The sequence below is a fragment of the Artibeus jamaicensis genome, unplaced genomic scaffold (genome assembly GCF_021234435.1).
Source record: "Artibeus jamaicensis isolate MK-2021 breed Jamaican fruit bat unplaced genomic scaffold, CSHL_Jam_final scaffold_754, whole genome shotgun sequence".
In the NCBI taxonomy this organism is placed as follows: domain Eukaryota; kingdom Metazoa; phylum Chordata; class Mammalia; order Chiroptera; family Phyllostomidae; genus Artibeus; species Artibeus jamaicensis.
Genome location: NW_026522054.1, coordinates 8095361 through 8115933, shown reverse-complemented (window position 1 = coordinate 8115933; position 20573 = coordinate 8095361). Strand labels below are relative to the sequence as shown.

General features: G+C 63.4%; 2 protein-coding genes across 4 annotated transcripts in view; one reads left to right on the top strand and one right to left on the bottom strand.

The window, feature by feature from the left end:
- The first annotated feature begins 367 nt into the window (after positions 1–367).
- Positions 368–3667, top strand: UBE2T (ubiquitin conjugating enzyme E2 T). 3 transcript variants are annotated; one of them, XM_037161148.2, is made up of 7 exons: positions 375–509; positions 1213–1359; positions 1850–1919; positions 2243–2348; positions 2450–2548; positions 2661–2744; positions 3273–3667. In XM_037161148.2, the coding sequence occupies exons 1-7, from the start codon at positions 392–394 to the stop codon at positions 3396–3398; spliced, it is 750 nt and encodes a 249-aa protein (XP_037017043.2). In that variant the 5' UTR covers positions 375–391; the 3' UTR covers positions 3399–3667. The 3 variants fall into 3 exon arrangements, with proteins under 3 accessions (XP_037017044.2, XP_037017043.2, XP_037017045.2); XM_037161150.2 differs by having other exon boundaries at positions 459–513; XM_037161149.2 differs by lacking the exon at positions 2450–2548 and having other exon boundaries at positions 368–509.
- Positions 3668–9061: 5394 nt separating this feature from the next.
- The window catches only part of LGR6 (leucine rich repeat containing G protein-coupled receptor 6), a 72983-nt gene continuing 61471 nt past the window's right edge, over positions 9062–20573 (bottom strand). The window contains exons 13-18 of the mRNA XM_037161028.2: positions 20388–20459; positions 19964–20035; positions 18772–18897; positions 17898–18061; positions 14575–14655; positions 9062–12760 (exon numbers count right to left, since the gene is read on the bottom strand). Coding sequence (XP_037016923.2) covers positions 11514–12760; positions 14575–14655; positions 17898–18061; positions 18772–18897; positions 19964–20035; positions 20388–20459 — 1762 coding nt within the window. The 3' untranslated portion in view covers positions 9062–11513. The remainder of the gene's footprint in view (positions 12761–14574; positions 14656–17897; positions 18062–18771; positions 18898–19963; positions 20036–20387; positions 20460–20573) is intronic.

Sequence of the window (20573 nt, the reverse complement as noted above, 5' to 3'; positions counted from 1 at the left end):
GCGGAAGGACCTTCGCAGTCTAGTCCTGACTTCCGCCCGACCAGGATCCGCCTCCGCAGCCCGCGATTCGGTTCCTAGTTCTGACCGCCAGCACGATCACGGAGCTCAGGCCGCACCCTTGACCTCCACCTACGGTCTTAGGCGCGTCCTCCGTGTCCCGCGAAGTGCCACGGCTGCCCTGCAGCACATCGAATCTTTCCCCTCCCTCCACTGTCCCTCCGGGGATTGGTTTCCAGTGCCTTCTCCGATAAGACCACAGAGCCAGTCCGGTAACCCGCCTCGTAGCCGTTCCGGCCGCCCGCAGGAAACCGGGCTGGGAGCAGCGGGCTCCCTACCTGAACCCGTCGCGTCTCGCGCTCACCTTTGAATTTGGGGCTAAGAGCGCGGGCCAATGGGCGACTGCGCTCGTCTCCCTGCTCCACTGCGAGCCAATCAGGACCGGCGCTCGAAGGAGCGCGCATGCGCGGGTGGCGGCGGGTTCGCGGCGGTTTTGCTGTGTGGTGGTCCGCGTGCGTAAGCCAGGGGCTGGTGTTGGGGCCTGGCGGGGCGTCCCTGTGGGTCTGGGTGCGCGTCCTGCTCCCGCGTGGGTGTGGACATCCCTATGGGTGGGGCCCTCGGGACCTGACGGTCAGCCTGTGGGCAGGCGGGCGGGCGGACTAGAGCCCAGGCTTGGGCCCCGCCCACCATAGGTCTCTGTAGAGGACCGAGAAGCCCCTTAACCGCTCAGGGACTCGGCCCCGGACCTACATTGACAGCCTGTCAGAGCTCGGCGACGGCGCCCGGAGTGGAGAGTGGGGTGGGGAGGGTGGACGGGACCTGTTCCTAACAGGGAAGCACTCCCTCGACGCGTGGATCCGAGATGCACTGAATGGGTCTGGAGGTCCGGGTTGGTTCCCGGGGCGTGGCGTCGGGGCGGGAAGGGGGCGTGTGGGGGCGTGGCGTCGGAGCGTGTGGGCGGAGCCTGTGGGCGTGGCGTCCGGACTCTGGTGCAGGACTCCAGCCCCTGCGAACACTGGCGGGGTGGGGCCTCCATTTCTGAGCTCCCGGCGCTCCCACCCGCGTCCCCGCCTGTGCACCGCATCCTCGGGTTAGGCACACGTGCGCTGGAAGCCGTAAAACCTGTAAATAAAAGGCGTAAAAGGGGTTCACCTGAGGCATCTATTTGTCCTCCAAATGGAGACCATGCGCCAAACCCCAGCTACTGTGTTTCAGAGCTGCCCTTTTCTCCCGCGAGCCCTGAGCGTGCAGGGACCATGCAGAAGGCCTCGCGCCTGCGGAGAGAGCTGAGCCTGTTGGCCACCGAGCCCCCGCCCGGCATCACATGCTGGCAGGACGCGGACCAGCCACAGCTGCGCGCGCGTAGGTGCCCGGCGGGTTGGGGGGGGGGCACCCTTGGCTGAAGACTGCTGAAATGCGAACAGTTGTCCCTTCGCGTGTGGGGAACCATCCGACCTCTAAGTGCTCCCCCTGTCCTTCTACCCCAGTCTGTCCCCATTTGTAAAAGGCTTGCTTGGCGTCTCCTGTTGGATCTTTACGCTACTTTTGCTGATGTGTTGACGTGGTTTGGGCGTCAGCATCTTAACTTCCTGCGAGGCCAGACAGGAGACGGAAATGATGAGCAAGTCTGTATCCAGCCTTTTCCAGCTCCTGCCAATCTGCTGTGTACCCAGTTTGACGCCCTCACTGTCTGGGCATGGCGACGGCGCATTTTTTGAGGACTGGTTAAAACCCTAAGAGCATCACTGTCCCCACCGGCTCCTCTGTAAGGCTGTGGACTTTGTTGGGTCCACGCAGGGTGGTAATTCAGGTCACTGGATCATCTCTTCGCTTTATCTTTTTTCCTTCTAAGAAATAATAGGTGGAGCCAACACACCTTATGACAAAGGTGTATTCACACTGGAAGTGGTTGTTCCTGAGAGGTTAGTATGGGTTAGGTTCTGCACCTGCAGTGCTAAGGTCAGGGGCAGGAAGACAGAGCAACGTGGGAGTTAAAGGACCTGGGTGTTAGTTCTCTGATCGTGACTGGGTGCTGCCTGTTTAGATGGTGCAGGGCCTGCTCCGGGTGGTGGGGGTAGGAGTGTTTTAATACTGCCGTCTCAGGTTCCCCTGTGTGTGTAACCTGCCATAAGAAAAATCGGGGGAAGGAAAGGCTGTCTTTCTGAGTGATCACCGGGAAGCTGCTCGTGGTGGATGAGGAAGCAGCGTTTTAATGAAAGTCCTCTGTTGTCCTGTGCTTCCAAAGGTACCCGTTTGAACCACCTCAGATCCGATTTCTGACTCCAATCTATCATCCGAACATTGATTCCGCGGGAAGGATTTGTCTCGATATTCTCAAGCTGCCGCCAAAAGTGAGTGGGGGTGGGGGGCTGATAGCAGCACCGTGTGGCTGTCAGGTGGGTGCCGCTGCCCCTCGTCCCTGCTCACGCAAAGCCCTGCTGCCTGTGTGCAGGGAGCCTGGCGGCCGTCCCTCAGCATCGCCACCGTGCTGGCTTCCATCCAGCTGCTCATGGCGGAGCCCAACCCCGACGACCCGCTCATGGCTGACATCGTGAGTGCCCCCTGCTCTGCGCTCCTGACTCCATCGGCGAGGTTGCTGGGCGCCAGAGCTTACCCGGCAGGTCCTCCTTCCCTCCCTGACTCCCTCCTTTCGTTTGTCTCAGTCCGCAGAGTTTAAATACAACAAGCCCATCTTCCTGGAGAATGCTCGGCAGTGGACAGAGAAGCATGCAAGGCAGAGACAGATGGTGAGGCATTTGCACGGCTCTGACTCTCTGCTGCCATCGTCTGGTGGGCGGGAGTTGTCACTCATTAATGACACCAGGGAGCGGGCGATGTAGATCTCTGGGGGTGGAGGGGCTAGTGAGGGGCAACTCAGACATGCAGAGTCTCTCCCTAAAACTTCTTGCTGGTACTGTTTGCAGGAGGCGGGCAGGGGTGAGGGTGCAGAAGGGAGGGGAGTGGACTTTCTCCGCCCGTTTGCGGGAGCAGGAAGACTCCCCACTCGAGTAGCAAGCTTCCTCATTTCCTGAGCAGACAGTGCAGGAGTGCAGGGTGAGCTCCCTGTCCCTGCTGAGCGGCAGCATCCTTGGGAGTGAGCTGAGGGGCAGTGAGGGCCACCTGTGGGGGAGAAACACGGAACACGCTGACGCCGAGCACCAAGCCACTTGAGGGAGCACCCAGCCCAGGGGCCGCGGAGAAGCCCCTGCAGGGGCTGCTCAGGGCTCGGTTGTTCTGTCCTGGCACCAGCCTGAGCCTCTGGTTTTCCTCCTCAGGCTGGCGAGGAGGAGATGCCTGGAACCCCACCAGCGGCCGGTGACTCGGTAGCACACAACACAGCACAGAAAAGGAAGGCTGGGCAGCTGGGAGGCAGGGAGAAGAAAGTCTGCCCCGATGTGTAGGGGCTGCCGCTGGCCCTGGCCCTGGCCCTGGCCCTGGCCCTGGCCCCGGCACAGCAGAGTCTGCGTTTGGACCAGGGCAGCCTGGTTGGCCCTCCCACCTCACCTGGTTTCCTTGTATTTGATGACGCTGTTGCATTTGTGCCGTATAAAGCAGGCCTCAGGTAGTTATGTGTTCTGCCCGTCACTGGTTCTCTAGTGGAGTTTGTTTTATTTAGCTTGTACATATGTATTTTGAGATGTTTTAAACCTGAAAAATAAATAATCACTTAATGCTGAGTGCATTTGTCCTGAACGTGTGTCTGGGAGCGAGCGGGTCAGTGCACTCCCCACAGGTGAGAAAGTGAAAGCAGCCGCAGTTGCCGTGGTAGCTTTGCCGACTCACCGTCACCCCGGGGCCCTCCGGGGCTGCAGGGCCCGCAGTCAGCGCAGCAAGCGCCTGCGGGAATGCACCGTTCACCTCTGCAGCGTCCACGTTCTGGGAGTTGCACTGCCGATCAGAGTCACTGTGGGTGCCTTTCAACAAGTACCCACTGGGCACCTACTGTGTGCCCGGGTTTGCGCTAGTGTTTTAGACAGTGGTGGTGAGGCGTCCAGACGTGGATTCACCTAACAATTGAATTTAAGCAGGGGTTCTTATAGCCCCTACCTGTCCCTGGCTCCATTTCAAGGTACACCCTGCTTGGAACAGTGGGGTGCTAGCCCTGCACCCCGACTCAGGATCGTGGGTGCACATGGCTTGTCCGCATCATCCTGTTAGGTGACAGAAAGCAGGTGGAACAGAAGTCAGGTGAAGTGGAAGGAGGTTGCCCTGCTGAGCGGAAGACTCTGAGGACCGCAGGTAGCAGGACCGTCAGGTCCTGTGTGTCCTACTGCAGTGACCACGTGGCGAGGTGCCCTCACGGAAAAGCATCTGAGCAGGCAGCTCCTGGTGGCCCCCTGTGAATCCCCGGGCCCATCCTCCGCCTGCCGCAGGACAACTGCGGCCCCAGCTCAGGAGCGAGAGGTGGATTGACTGGGACAGGACGGCAGAGACTGAACACGCCAGTTCCCCTGATGCCCCACTTCCTCCGTTCCCGGCTTCCCCGGAACCCATTTGTCTCTTCCTAAAGCCCAGCACCCACTTGGCTCCAGGCTCATCTGTGCTCACGTGTGCTGTGTCCAGCTCAGGGTCCTAGACGTGAGTGTGTCTGCGGGTGGCCTCAGCTGCAAGCAGAGCCCAGCTCAGGGCAGAGCTGATGAGGGTGCTCTTTGCTTTCCTACCCACGAGGCCCGGGGCAGCGTGAGCACCAGGACTGGAGGGCAGGAGTGTCTGCCTCCCCACCCACTGTCCGCAGCGGTGACTTTCTCAGGCTGTCTGCTCCTACCGTGACTGCCAGCACCAAAGCCCAGGAACTGCCTTCATGCAGCTGGCCATGGACCAAGTGCCTACGACCGTCGGGCCACCCTGAACCCCAGCTCCATGACCAGGAAAACTGGGTGTGCAGTGGCAGAGGGACTCGGGGGCAGGGGGGAAGGTCCAGCCCTGCAGGACGGACCCCACCTGCTGCTTCGGCCCAGGCAGCCCTCGGCTGCCAGCCCTGCCCCCGCCCCAGCACCGGCCCACTGCCAGCCCCTCTCCTTGCGCAGACACAGCCGCCACCTTGTCTGCTGGTCCCCAGCAGTGGCCCTCCCCAGTCCATGTGTCCCGAAGCCACGAGAACGGGCTTCTGATGACGCCAAAGCCGGCTCTGACTTCCCTCCTTCGAGTCCTCCCGGGGCTTCCTGCCCTGCCCCTGCCCCTGCCCCTTCCTCCACCCACCCTCACAGAAGCAGCCACGCCCCACGCCCCACTCCGGCCACAGGGCCGTCTGCCTTGGCACCTGCACAAGTGCTACCCCCTCTGCCTTCCTGGCCGTGACAGTCTCTGCTCACAGGCAGCCGCCCAGGCATCCTCGCCTGTCCCTTATGAAGGGGGAACTGCAGCCCCAGGCACTCTGGCCCTGGCCACTGCTCCCGGGGTCTGTGTCACACCCCCTGCCTGAGAGCCTGTCCAAGAGCTGGGGACAGCGGCTGCAGGGGCTTCTCTAAGCGTAAGGCCCAGGGACTCAGCTGCAGAACAGAAGTGAGAGGGGAAAAAGCCCGAGGAAGAGTGGGAGCCGGCTTGTGACGGGGACCCTGGGGCCGGCCAGCCACCTTCCTATGCCCCAGTTTCTCCTGCAAAACGTGGGTGACAGAGACCTGACCCACAGGCTGTCATGAGGACTGGTTCAGAGGAAGCTCCCATGGACTCGGACAGTGTGCACGGAGCGCCTAGCAGGGGACAGGGAGGAGACTGTGGTCACCCCCAGGTGGTCCCTAGAGCCGCTCCGCACCCATCTGCTCCAGGACAGGCGGGCTGAGCACCCCAAACCCCTAATTCAAGAGGAGAGATGACACGGTGACCGATCACATAAACACTGCAGGTTGCACGCCCCCTCCCCCCGGGCCCGCCCCTCCCCACACTCCGCAGGGGCATCTAAACCAGAGCAGATTGTGCTGCTCACCTTGTGGGCGGTCTCGGCGCAAAGGCCAGGCCAGCTATTCGTCCTTCAGCTGCCGTGGGAACTCAGCACGAACAAATAAAGCTTCTTTCCAGACGAGTGTGTGTTTTCCCACCAGTGGGTGCCCCCAACCTCCCACCCAGGTTGTCTTGTTTATAGGCCTGGCAGGCTGGGGGAGGCAAGGACAAGGACAGGAGAGGAGAGGAGAGGTGCTGTGGTTCCAAACCCAGGCAGGCCGGCTGCAGTGCCGCTGGACGGGGCTGCCCACGAGCTGGCAGAGGCTGGGGAGGGGCGCAGACCTGCTATACCCAGAGACGACATTCTCCGCTTTGTCCTTGTTTCTTGGGATGTCTCCCCCAGCCCAACCGCCAGCTCCTGCCAGCCCCCCCAGAATGCCCACATCTCTCCCCAAGTCTCGGTTTCTATCAGGGGTGACCAGTGACCCTTCCATTCCCCTCACCTTCAACAGGGACCCCGCGACTCCACTTCAAAGATGTCCCGCGTGGACAGCCTCCCCCCAACCTCTCAGCAGAGGGGACCTCCTGGGGACTGAGGCTGAAGCTGCAGGTCCCCCGCAGATGGGGAAGTCGCCTTTGAGGCGCTCCAGAACAGGGTCGGGGTGGTCCCTGTAGGGGAACATCCAGCTTCCCCCACCTGGCAACTCACCCCCGACCTCAGAACGTGACCAGGAGCCTCCTCCTCCAGGGTCCCGTGTGCCCCACGGTCACCCACAGGCTCGTGCCTGGCTCCCCTGCTTTCCCCTCTGGGTAGTCCCTCGTCTCCAGTGCTGCCACCTGAGCAGCTCCCAGAAGCCCATGGCGGGGAGGGTGGGGACTGAGCATCTGACAGTTCCCACTCACTCTGTGCCTGGCACTCACTTCCTCACACAAAGAATCTCCTTTGCCGACTTCAGTAGCCTGCAGAGTTCAGGCACCATCCCACCGACCACACAGACAGGGGTTAAGGGAAGCCCCCAGACAGACGCCTGCCGGGCCGGCACGTCTGGGACTCCCACCCAGGCCTGGCTGGCTCCAGAGCCCCACTGTACAATGCCCGGACCCTGGACCCAGTGCCAGTATTCACGTACCCCACCGCTCCGCCCCCAGAGCAGCGCCCCCACCCCCAGGCTCCTCTCTGCAGAGCGAGAAGCTCCGCAAGGGGCTCCCAGTGCAGAGCCTCGGTGGCCCTGCGGTTCTGACTCCACCTGTGACGTCCAAGGGCAGAGCCTGTGGACCTCAGGGGCAGGGATGAGGGGACTAGGTGGGTCTCAGTCACCCACCCACCTTCCCTTCCGTGCTCACGGTCGTCCACATTCACGCCTTGCCCTAGGTCATGGCGAGGGGCCTCCCCCCTGGACCCTTCTCCCCTCCTGATGGCCCACCCCAACGATCCTCCTGGCCCAGCCACGTTCCCGGTCAGCAGCTGCCCTCTTCACCCTCACACTGTATGTGGGGGCAGGGGGAGGCCGAGAGGGGGTGTCAGGAAGCCTACCTCCCCGTGGCAGAACTCCGCCAACCCACCTGAGCAAACAAAAATCACGGCTTCCCTAATGAACAAGTCCCAGAACGTTGGGCGCTCCAGCCCCGCACACAGAAAACAGGACAAGCTGCGGGGCCGGGGAGCAGGCAGCAGCCGAGGCCCAGGCAGAGGCCCTAGTGCACAGAAATGGGGGACTGGGACGTGCGTGGGGGTCCGCAACGGAAAGGACCAGCACAGGGCAGGGCGCGGGCTGGCGTCCGGGCCGCCCCGGGCAGCTCTCCGAGACGCCTCGGCCTCGTTCAGGGAGGAGCTGCGTCTCCTGGCCAGGTGTCCCTACTAAGTGGGGAAACAACCTTCACGGACGTATTTGGATACGTTGATTCCCTGATTGTTTTTTTCCAACAGAAAGCACTTGAGCACCGGCTGCAGAGGCCCCGGAAAGGGCCGCGGTCGTGGGTGTGCGAGGCGCTCTGCAGCCTGTCCCGCCGCGCCCCCGGACAGCCCTGTTCTGCCTGAGCAGCCCACACACAGACCTAGAGTCCCGAGCGCCTGGCCCCAGTGGCCGACCACAGCTGGCTGCCGACCTGTGATTCGGCCTAGTGGGGAGAAAGAAGCTGGCCGGGGGGAGTCTCACCGTCTCTCGGGACACCGCCCTGGGAAATGCTGGGAGGAGCCAAGGCCCTGTGCCAGGGCACAGAGTGATGAGCCGGCGGGGAGGCCTGAGGAAGACAGGGGATCCCGTCTGCAGCAGCCGAGGGCTGACACAGGCTGAGGCAGTAGCAGCAGCAGCAGCAGCAGCAGCAGCAGCAGCAGCGGTGGCGGGTCCAGAAGAGGCAGAATGGCTTCTGTGGTCACTTTCTGGGTCCCAGGACACGGGGTTGCCAGGGTGGGAGCCTCCGGGATGCAGGCCTCTCCGGTCTCAGCTCCGACTCCCCACTCCAGCCCCGGCGCCTCTCCTCCTGGGAGACCCGCCCTCCCGTGCCGGTGCGCCTGCACGCGCCCGTGACTGCTGCAGGTGGACGGGACCTCACGCCACAGCTCCCACCTGGGCCCCCAGCGCCTGCCCACCCCCGCCGAGCACCCCCCTCCAGGAATTTATCTTGTGGATATTCTTTTTTAAAAAGATTCTATTTATTTATTTATAGATCGAGGGAGAGGGAGGGAGAGAAACATCAGTGGGTCGCTTCCCACACGCCCCCAACTGGGGACCTGGCCCACCCCGCTGAGCTCCGCCCGCCCCACCCGGTCTTACTGTGCATTCTTATCCTGCAAAGGGCCCCCCCAGTTGTCTTGGGACATCACCCCCCTCTGAAGCAAGGCTTGGGGGACCAGGCTCCCGAGGCAGAGGAGGGGGCCCCCAGAAGAGGAGAGCACACTGACCTTTGGGGTCAGGAGACCAAAGCACAGGCTTGCGTCCGAGTCCACTGGCTTCTTCTCTCTCCACACGACTCTCTCCGACCCGGTGTGAGCACGAAGGGCAAGGGCCATTGATTCTGGACCCCGGGCCTCCTTGGCGGGGCCCCTGGTGCCCGAGCTCAGAGGCCAGGCTGAGGAAGAGCCTCGACACCTGACCGCTCCCCGAGCCCACCCTCGGGTCCCCCAGAAGTGGGAGCCTGGCACACGTGATACTTCACGATGCTTTATTGTACGGAAGAATCCCAATATGTACACTTTACGGTTCTCATACCTCACACAGCCGAGACACGGGGGGACCGCGACCCAGGAGTGACGGGGGTGGGGTGGGGGCCGTGGCCGCCCCAGAGCAGAGGTAGTTACAGGGGGGGCCAGGAAGGAAGGAGCACTGGCACCTCCGTCACTCGAGTCGCTCAGGCCCTCGGAGTCATCAGCACCCCGCCCCCCAATCCTTAAACCTGGCCCCCTCCTGGAAAGCAAAGTCGGGGAGGAGGCTGGGAAGCTGGAGGTGGGGGAGGAGGCGGAGAGAAGGCCCAGCCGGAGGCCATGTTCGTCCTGGAATCTCAGCACCAAGTTCAGGGGCTGTTTCCTTCCACTGTGTCTGGGCACTTCAAAAGTCCTGGTTTTTTGACCTCAAGAAGTTCTCCACCGGCCGATCTGGGAGGGGACGAGGTGCCCGGAGCCCCGGCCCTTCGACAGGTCCTTCCCCTGCAGGACGCCGTTTGGGGAGATTTTGTGGACCCAACAAAATGCTCTTATAGGCGTTGAATCATTTGGTTTGCGGTTCAGTGTCTCATCAAAGTCACACAAAACCGACCCTGTCTCCTGATCACCATGGAGACCCGGGGGGGTGGGTGGCCCAGTCGCTTTCTGAGTCAGAGCCAGACACTTCCCGTCGCCGCCTTATTTTACGCAAGTGCACTTGACGTCTGCTAGGTTTTCCGACGAAGAAAAGGATTTGGGGGAAGATGTCTCTGCTCTGCCCGCATCTTCCGACCAGCAGGGCCAGCCCGGGCGCCCGCTTGGGTCCTCGCGGGGATGCGATTCTGGCCTCGCCCCAGAGATGGCAGCCAAGGCGCACTGGCCCCTTTCATGGCAGCGGCCACCTGCCTGGACAGTCCATGACTCCGGGACCTCCTGCACGTGGCCTACAGGCCACACCCCACTCCCCACGGCTTCCCAGCCCCAAGGGTGGGGTCTGGGTGACTTCCTAGAAGTCAAGGCTGCCAATGTCACACCGACTTTATCAACCCTGGGCACCTTGGAGAGCACCTCTCCACCCAAGAGTCGCCTGTTCGCTGTGCCCAAACCAGAGCACACTTAATGTGCACCTGGCATTCCCGAAGGACCCACCACCAAAGCAGCGTGTGCATGTGGAGAGGGCCGACCCGAGGCCGGCACACCCATTTCAGAGCCTGCGAGAGTCCGGGCCCCTCAGCAGGTCGGATGGGACAGAGGGAAGGACCCATTCTGCTCCTGGTTTCAGCCACGTCTCGGCAGCGTGGCCCATGCACACTGTGGACTCGGGTCAGCGCCCGCCCGGTCTGGGAGCAGCGGGGGCACCGCGGAACAGCCAGGCTGTGAAGCCCAAGGACCGTCTCAGGGTGGTCTTCACAGCTGAGCCCTGGGAAGGGGGCTGAGGGGCTGGGGGGCTGGCTGAGGACTGGAGACTCGGGAAGTGGGCCATGTTGCCCCCGCTCAGATTCCAGGCCCCTGTCCTGATGTGGCCAATGTCGGGATGCCCCGGGACAGGAATCCTCCTGGTTGTCTTTGTGTGTCTGCAGAGTGGTTCTGCTGCCACTGCCTCGTCCCCAGTGTGTGTGTCTGGGTGGGGAGGGGCCTCCCCGGGGTGCTCAGAGGCACCGAGCGAACTGCAAGGTGGGAAGGCATGACGGGCCAGGCAGAAGGGTCCTGGCCTACTGGGTCCCCAGGCCCCCGGTCTCTGTCATGCTTTCTACAACACACCCATGCAACAAACGCCCCTCCAGTTTTCTAGCTAAGGGCCACCCCCCTCAGAGAAGGTGGAGCCCAGGATGTGAAGGGAGGACCCAGCTTCAGCACGAGGCAACACATGGCGGCACCCCAGTCCTTCGCAGGTGCAAACTCTGCTGGCTGATGTCCCCACCTGACTCAGGTTGCGCCCCTGGGATCAGGGCACCTTGTGGGGCCCCTGGGAGAGAGCAGCGCTGAGAGGTCGGCCGTCCACGAAAACTGAACAGGCAGACAAGCCCTGCACCCAACGGCTGGGGAAGCTGGGGGAGATGGCGGCAACGGGCCCCCTGTGCAGGGGTGGTCAGAGCCTGTGTGGCATGGGCGTGGCCTGCGGCCCTCAGAGAGGGCAGCCTGTGTGCCGTAGTCCCCCACGCATCTCCGCTGGGCACATGTTGGGTTAATGGGACGCAGGGCACATGCTGTGTCCGACCCACGAGTGGTGGGGGAGATATCCACATGCCTTTGGCCATCCCTTGCGGGCCTGTCCCCACGAGGGCCCCTTCCCTGAAGCAGAGGTGAGTGGGCAGCACTCGAAGGACAGCCCAGAGGAAACCGGGCCACACAGCCCACGCCGGTGATGGACATGGGGCCCAGGGAGCCAGAGCCGGGGCCCTCCTCCTGGGCACGACAGGGCTGAGTGTGGGCTGTGTTCATTTCACAAGCAGCCCATGGAGGGGAGGGAGAAGCAGACGGGACGCAGGGTGGGAGACATTTACACGTGGGAGGCAAAGACGGAGCCAGAGCACTGGACGCCCCTGCCCCCTGCCGAGCACCCGCCACCCGGCGCAGCCCCCTCTGCTCTCGGCAGCAGCTCCCTGCCCCTAGAGGGCTGCTGGTTCCCAGAGTGGGTTCCCTCTGGCTCTACAAAGCAGCCGCCTTCCAACCTGCTGCCCCCCGGCGAGACAAGGGCCACTGCAGGGAAGCCATAGGTCTCTGGCCCGGGGGAGCACCCAGCCTCAGACGCTTCCAGAATGAGATCCACATCAGAAAAGGCCACCAGGGCCTGTGTGGAGTCGCAGGAGCTCTTCTGCAGGTGGCTGGCAGCAGCTGAGACCAGGGGCCGCGAGGCGCCCGCCCCGGGCCAGAGCCGCCCCAGGTCCTCGCGGAAGCGGGGGTTGGAGAGCAGGTAGAGCAGGGGGTTCAGGCAGGCGGGCAGCGGCAGCACCAGCAGCAGGACGGACTTGACGGCCTCGGGGGCGACGGGCGCCAGGCCGAGCATGGAGGCCACGCTGAGGAAGGCCACGGGGCAGTGGAGCAGCCCGTCGGCGAGGATGAGCCAGGCCACGTGCCGCACCAGGGCGCCGTCCCACGCCGTCCCCAGCTCGCCCCTCGGCAGCTCGCAGTAGAGTCGGATGTGGGCACAGGCCGCGACCAGGAAGCAGAGGGAGTGCAGCATCACCAGGGCCACGGCGAAGCCCAGGGCGGCCGGCCGGCCCTCGGGCAGCGTGTAGGGCAGGCAGAGTGGGGAGGCCCCGTAGTCCCCCACCGAGGTCAGGGGCAGGGCGGCCGCCAGCCCGGCCAGCGCCAGGCAGCCCAGCGCCCCGGCTCGCACGCTGCCCAGGGCGGGCGCCTTCCCTCGAGCCCGGGCGCAGGGCGCGGAGATGCTGCCCTGCACGGCGGCCAGAGTCAGCAGCAGCACCGAGGCCTCCGACCCGAGCACCGCCAGGAAGCCCGTAGCCCGACAGCCTGGCCCCGACTCCCAGCGAGCCCCGTACTCGGCGAACCAGCCGAAGGTCAGGGCGTCCACGGAGGCCAGGAGGCCGCAGGACACGCCAGTCACGGTGTTGGCCCCGGCGATGGCACCGACCAGGAACTTGACTGGGGGCAGGGGGCCGGGCCCCCCCGCGAAGACACTCAGCAGCACCAGCGAGTTGCTGAGCAGCGACAGCACCGCCACGGCCCACACGGCCAGGCGGATGCCCCAGCTCTCAAACAGGTGCTCGCAGGGCTTGAAGGGGCCTGTGGGGAGAGGGCAGGCGTGGTCCTGGGCTGCAGGGACCCCCGTCGGGGCTGGGGTGACCCCCGGGAGAGACTCAGGACAAGCACACACAGGGCACACAAACGCACTACCCGCTCAGGTAGTTAGCAAAGGGTAAGCACACCATTCTTCCGTGGGAGCAGCTTCGGGGAGAAAGGAAGGGACAGGCAAGTCCAGAGCAGTGGACAGGCCGTCGGGATTGGGCCGGAGGAGAGACACCTGGGTGCAGGGGCTGCCCCAAGAGCCAGCACCCCGTGGCCAAGGCTCTGCTCACCTGGCCTGGCCCCAGGGACCCCTGAGGACCCCTCTGTGCATGGCCCTGACGCCCCTAGTTCAGGGCCAGGGACACAGACCACACTCAGTGCTCACAGCGTCTCCCCGTAGCTGGGAGGCACATTTAGGGCACACGCAGCTTCCCAAATCCAACTGGAGGGGACTCCTGGGGTTTCCAGTCTGGTTCTGCTCAGGGCGGTCAGACCTGCCCCTTCCCCTCTGGGCCCCTACGTTCTGTCCTCTAATCGCCTGGTCATGCTGGACACGTTGTGTCTTCATTCCTCTCAGCTCCAGGCCCCTTTCTTGCCGTGCATGGCTATGTAGCTCGGGGATTTGAAAAAAAATTTAGGAGCCATTTTAACACGTTTTTTTTCTGATTACTAAGCAATAGATAGTAATCATAGAAAAGCTGTAAAATATAGCACGGAAAAATTAAAACTAATTATGATCCTACCTCTCAGAGAGAAGCCATCATTTTGGTATGTTTCCTTCCATTAAAAGATACGTATATACATAGATGGTTTTCGACTCCACTGGGGTTTCACTGCGTATAGCTTTTATTCTCTTTTAAAGTTAAAATTTTGTTAGGTGCTGCTCACCATGCCCCTCGTATTCCTCTAAATACATGATCTACTTGGCCGTTTGTACAAGCCATGTGAAGGCAAGTTCAAGTTGGGCTTGGTCCTTGAAACATCCTCTTTCACCTGCTGACTCTGGGTTTTCAGAGGTGAAGTTTCTGTCCAGGACGAAAAAACAGCGCCAGCTCCCTGCTCTGTGCTGGCGCACCTGCCCGGGCAGCCACTAGAGGGCGCAGGGCAGTCGCGGGCTCAGAGGACAGGCGCAACTTCAGCCTTAGGGGGGCCGAGGTGGAAAGAGGGGCCCGAGGTGGGTATGGGGACGCGAGTCACAGGGGATGGGAACGTGGAGCACAGGCGTGGGTGACGCAGAGAAGCCCACTGTCCCTTGCTCCTGGCTGCTGGCCTGGCCTGGGCACTGTGCCTTGTGCACCCAAGGGTGATTTGCACGGAGGGGAGAGGATTTTCCTCCTTTTTTTACAGAACACGAGTTTAGGTTAAGCTCTAAAGAAGCTTTCTCGGTGGTAAGGGCTGGTCGTGCCCTAAGTAGTCCTCTGGGGGCGCTGGGGTTCCCACCCTGGGGCATTGTGAGACCCTCTGGGACTAAATGGAGCCCAGAGGGCAGAGAAGGGACCCTGCAGAGTCCTGCCCCCATGAGGGTCTCAGGCTGGGGGAGTGGTCAGGAGCCGCCCGGCACTCCTCTGAGCAATGCTTCTCTCTTCAGTGGGGGGCATCTCCTCTGGGATGTGAGACCTCTGATTGGTGGGTTTGGTGAGGTCTCTTTAACACCCCCCCACACACCCCTCCTGCCCAGGAGTCACGGAAGAGGCGGTCCTCCCCAGGAGGTGGGTTCTGGACACAGAGAGCCCCTGCACACAGCCACAAGCACACCCTGCGTCCACACCCTGCGTCCGCGCCCTGCCCCCACCCCCTCAGCCCCAGCTCACCTGGAACGGGGCTGCACTGGACGCTGGGCTGCGGCCTCCTGTCCTCCACCTGCAGCTGGAGCTCGTCCAAGTCCAGGTCGTCTGATGGGAAGACCAGAAAGCGGCTGGGCTCCAAATGCCCCCCCCTTTACCTTTACAAAGTCACCGGCTCACTCCACCCAGCACAGCCCCCCCAGGCCCTGGGCGCGAACACTGGTGGGCACCCTGTGACCCCTGCTGGGTTCTCCACGCCCTGGGCTCTTTGCAGAGACCTGCCTTTCTGTGACCCGGCTCTGAGCCCTGCCCAGGTGGGAGAGTGTGCAGGTGCTTCCTGCAGTGTGTGTGTGGGGGGCACGCAGCCTTGAGGACAGGAGCTGGTGACCCCAGGGCTAGCCCAGCACTGTCACTCCCTGTCCCACTGGAAACAGTGCACATTTCGGAGGACACCTCCTGACGGCGGGGTTGGGGGGACATTAGAGGACGGAGGGATGGAGCAAAAAGGAAAGAGGACCCACAGACATGGAGCACAGTGTGGGGGGTGCTGGGGGAGCGGGGTATCAGTGATAATGGGAAAGAAATACAGTAAGAAAGGACATTGTCTTAAGATGAAGAAGTGAACCAGTGTCCCGAGGAGGAGACCCCAGGAACAGTGAGTGGAAACCACGCGTGTGAGACGGCCCAGCAGCTGGGACGGGGAGTGGGACACACGGACTGTCCTCACAACGCTAAAGGACCCCTGACCCGCGTGGCTCAGTGGGCGAGGCGTCATCGCGAAAACCGAAAGGTCGCTGGTTCGCTTGCCGGTCAGGGCACATGCCTGGGTTACATGCAGGCCAGGTCCCCAGTGGGGGGGGCGGTGTGAGGCAACTGACTGAGGTTTCTCTCCCTCTCTTTCTCCCTCCTTAAAAATAAATAAAATCTTTAAACAAAATGCTGACAGCCTGTTAGGCACGAAGGAACCGTTCTTCTGTTCTGTGTCCTCCAGGAGGCGGCCCTCGGGGTCCCAGGGGAGAAGTCGCCGTTCCCAGTGACGTGCATGACTCCCAAGGTTAGGGTGGTCCAGCCAGTGGTGCAAGGAGGTCCACACTCGGAGCCCAGTGTGGGCTGCATGCTGGGCGTGGGCACGGTGGACCCGACACGGCCGGATCTCAAGCAGCTTATGAGCACAGACAGGAAGGGCCGTCACGACTGTGTGGACTGGCGCCCCTGGGCACCGTCGCAGAGAGGAAACCGAGGCTCGTGGAAGGGAGGTGGCTGGCCCCCGGCCTTGGCCAGTGAGCGAGCAAGCGGCAGGGCTGACTCCACACCCAGGTGTGTCTGACCACAGAGTCGGGGGCCAGACAGGACGCTTTCCCAGGGAGAACTGATGTGGGGGTGGGGGGTGGGGAGCTTTACAGAAGCAGGGCGAGTGCCCCTTTCACCAGAGACGCTGACGCAGGCCGTCCCTAACGTGAGAAAGGGCACGTCTGCACTGACTCAGAGGTGGGACTCGGCCGACTCCACCCATCCTTCCAACAGGATTCTAAACTGTCAGCCAGAGAAACAGGATTACAAGGTAAACACATTGCTAAAGACCAGTGGATTTTTTCCTGTTCTCTGTTACAATGTTTCTTAAATGGTGGCCGGCTTGCTCCAGCAGAGAGGGGCCCGGGGGAGGGGAGGGACAGACATCTCAGGGTCCACAGATTGTATCAGGATTTTGAAACAATCTGACACATTATGACTATGCAGATGAAACTCCTGCACCGAGTGCAGGTTGGAGAGTCAGTGCCTGGGGCTCTTCTTCCATCTACAGCGGACAACGAACAGGTGGCAGTGGCACTTGTCCCCATGTCTGGCTCCCACGGTTTCCTGTGCAGACCCTTCCGCCCCAGCCAAAGGGTTCACATCTGCACTGGGAGCCGTCCAGAAGGCGGGTGGCCAGGGAGCTGCTGTGGCCCAGACTCTGGGAGGCAGAGGCCGCCGTGTGCCCAGTCCCGGCATTTCCTTCTCTCCCCACCTTTCCTCCCGCCTGCGCCTGCTCTCCAGAGTGGAGCCCGGCTGCACTTTGAAGTCCAAGTGCGTGAATGAAACACGCCCGAGGAGTCCATCAGTCTGCGGCTGAGAGTCCCAGCCAAGGGCTCGAGGACCTGCTCTCCCAGCGAGGAGGAAGTCGAGACTGGCCCAGCGGCAGCCCCTAGCTCTGCCCTAGACCTCACCGCCCCAAGGTCCTCACAGACCTGGGTCTGGTGGAAAGTTTCACCTTGAGCGAGCAGAGTTTCCACTGCTCCTTCCAGCCCCTGAGAGGGTGTGCTGCGGACGTCCAGCCGTCCTGGGGACAGCCCAGCTGCCGGGCCTTCTGCCTGGCGCTCACCCTCCTGGGGAGGGCCTTTAGCACATGGTGGGGGGGCTCCCAGAGACCCCATCACTTGTCCACACGCTGCCCTCCTGCACCAGCAGGCACAGATCTCGGTAGCGGGGTGGCGGCCGGAGAGGTGGATCCTGGTCGCCACCTGTGGTATTTGATCTGCCCAGAGGGTGTGTGATTCGGGTCTCACTTTACAGGTAAACTGAGGCTCGGCAATGCTGGGGGCCTTGTCCAAGGCGCCCGGCTTCTGGCGGTCAGTCTGTCCAGTTTAGAGGCCGGGTCTGTCCGCATCGCCGAGAGATACTGTCCCTGCGCATGTAGATTTCATCTTTCCGCTCACTCCTCAGTTGTCCGAGGGCAGAGAGGGTGACAGCAGACAGAAATGCAGAGCTCTGCCTGCCACTGCGGGCGGGGCTGGGCCCGGTCCTCACCTGAGACACCTTCAGGAGGTGGTCTCTCAGATCCCCGTGGCCGCCTGCCCCCACCTTTTTGCCTTCTGCCCAAATCTTCCAGAAATGGGGACCCATCTGGCCCCGACAGCCTCGGCTGGGGTCCCCTTCTCAGCAAGGCCCTCGGGCACCCGGTGGCCTCCGAAGTGTCCCTCTGAAACTTGAGGGGCTGGCTGGAGGGGCAGGATGACACAGACATTATACTGCCTATGCTGTTCCTTTTGACTCCAGGACGGAAGTGGGGACTTTCTCTGGAAGCAGGTTGAACTTAATCGACTTAATTCAAGCCTTCTCCTCTCGGGGGAGGGAGGAATGGGTGTGTTCCCAAGAATGACCCGCAACTGAAGGGCTTCAAGGAGACAGGGTGGGGAGGGGACGGTGCGCACCGGGCAGGGAGGCAGGGGTGGGGGGTGAGGGGCTTTGTGAATTCGAAGGGCAGCCTTGGAGAGACGGCCCCTCCCCGAGTCCCCTCTCAGGGCCCTCAGGCCCCGGTCCGCCTGCCCTTCTCCACAGGCCCCGCCTGCGCCTCCCAGGCCTCCGTCACTCACAGTGGCCCTCGGCTTGTCCTGCGAGAAGTCCCAGGGGACTCTTGGGAGCTTCCTCGTCGTCCGGGTGAAAGTCGTCCACCTCCCACGGCCCGGGGGCCTTGAAGAAGCCAGTGCAGAGGCCGCCGTAGGCACAGCACTGGTAGGCGTGGGGCGCCTCCAGGATCCTGCGGGGCGGGGAGGGACACGGCTGCGTCAGGGACGTTTGGGGACTCACCCAGGTTCCCCACACCCAGCGCCTGCCCTTGGACCCCAGAACGCCCCCGCGCCCTGCAGGTGGCTTCCTGGCACCGCACTGGAGGGTCAGCAGCCTGGCTCCTGCCTGGAAGGTCTGGGCACATTTCAGTCTGGAGAAAGGAGCCGGGGCCACGGACCCGCTGCCCCAGCTCAGAGTGGGCGCGGCCCCCAGGGTCACACAGCACGAGGGGCCCGGGTCCTCTCCCAGCCAGCACCCCCTCTCTACACTGAAGGAGACGGGTCCTCCTGGTGACCTCTGTGCTTGCCCCAGGGAGGCCTGCACCCTGGCCCCCCACCCCGGCACATCGAGCCGGGTGGGTGCCCCGCGAGGGGCCCTGGCTGCCATTAGTGCTGGGTGGGCGATGCAGTCGGGGTTCCGCCCAGCGGCCTCGTTCTGCCCTGGCTCCAGGGGCCCAGAGGCAGCTCAAATGCGAGGGGGGGGGGGCAGGGAGGTGCAGGGGCCTCCCATCGTCTTCCGTCCTCACGGGGTCCCCTGGGGCTGGGCAGGGAAATGCTGCAGAGAAGGGGCGGGAAGGGGGGCGCGGGGCCCCCGCTCAGCCTGGACACCAAGCATTTCCGGTGGCCTCTCAGCTGCCCGGGGGCAGACCTCCCTGGGGGGTGGGGGAAGCCAGGCCCTCACCTCAGTCTGGGGAGCCTGTCCTTGGAGAAGGTCTGAGACAGAGCCGGGTTCCCTCCGAGTCTGAGGTGCACCAGGCCCCCCAGCCCAGCCAGGGGCAGTGCGGTCAGCTGGTTGTCTCTCAGGTCCCTGGGACAGTGGACGGTCAGGGTTACTGGCAGTGGGGGGACTGTGGGGCCAGGGCCAAGCTGAGGGTGTGGCCAGGGGAGAGGAGCGAAGGGTGGACAGGCGGGGAGGGGCCGGCAGAGGGGCCGGGCACCAGGCACTCGCTCCTCATTGGCTCATTCACACATCAAATGTCCAGTGCTGCTGTCCACCAGGGGTCATTCCGCTTCAGGAGTGACGGGGCCCCTCAACCACAGCTCCTGTGCCAGGTGGGAGTCCCATCCAGGAGGCCCCCCCCGGCCCCTGCCTCTCGGATGACACTGGAACCCAGAGCCGGGGCTGGACAAAGCTGGTCGGCTGGTCATCCGTCCCCTCTGCAGCCAGAAGTGAGGCCGGGCAGGTCTTACCCCGAGTCAGAGGGAGGAGGAGGGGAGAGGCCTGCAGCCCAGGGAGCCCAGACTGGGGGGACTGTGATCGCGGGCACGGAGGGTCCCTGCGGTGGAGTCGGTGCAAGCCCGGGAGGGGTGAGAACCCCTCAGTGAGAACCAGAAGGGGCCCCTCGGGTGGACGCGCCTTCTGGACACGCAGCCAGCAGGCAGCTCCCCTGGCGCCGAGTGGGCCCTCGCCACAGAGGGTGGCCGCACAGCAGGGGCCCTTCCAGCTCTGACATCCCAGCCTGGCGGCCAGTGCGCCAGGGTACCCGCCGTGTCCTACCTAACCCCAAGCCCGTGGCGCCCCCACCTGCAGAATGGCAGCACTCCGAGGGGATGTCCACGCTGGGGTCCTGGCTCCCCCTTCTGCCTCCACCCTCCAGTGCTGGGAGGGGCTCAAGGCCATCAGCGTAGGGGAAGGGAGGGGCAGGGTGGGGCGCAGGGAGGCCCAGGTTCCCAAAATGCTGCAGAGCACCCCCAGGTGACGTCCCACAGCCTGCAGGGGGCACACTCTCTGGTAACAGGCCCCGCAGCCGGTCACATGGCCGGTTCCCGTGACTGATGAGGCTGGAGCCCTTGTCCCCGGGACATGTGGTCAGGCACCCAGGCCGGTCCCCACTGGCCGGCAGCACCCAGGACGGGGACACAGAGGCACTCACAGCTTGACCAGGGAGTGCAGGGTGGAGAAGGCCTCCGGGTGGATGGACCGGATGATGTTCCAGCTCAGGTCCCTGGGGGCGGAGAGGGTGTGAGAGGAGGGGCGGGACACGAGGAGGACTCCCTGTCCCTCCCCGGGCTCTTCTGTACTGGCCCCCGTCTGAGCCATCCCTGGAGCAAAGGCGCCTGTAGCCTGGCTCCCGGCCGTGGCCCCCGAAAGGGACGTGGCAGCCTGGCCTCAGAGCTTCACAGTCCCTGGGCACCCACTGGAGATGCGGCTGGAGAAGCCATCTGGGGGCAGGGCAGGCACCTGGCCTATTGTGTGTGTGTGCAGGGGCCTGTGTGCACGACTATGTGTCCACGTCACGAGGGCAGTGGCCCTGAGCCGTCCCAGACGTCCCCCGAGCTGGGTGCACGGGTACTCACAGGGTCCGCAGGGAGCTCAACTGGCGGAAGGTGTCGGCTCTGACCTCCCAGATGCGGTTGTGCTGGAGGCCTCTAGGGCAGCAAGACGGGCTGGTGACCGGGGGCTCCGGCCCTGGTTGCACTCCAGGCCGAGCCCCCCCAAACACACTGGGCAGGGAAAGGAGAATCCCCACTTCTCCTGGTGCA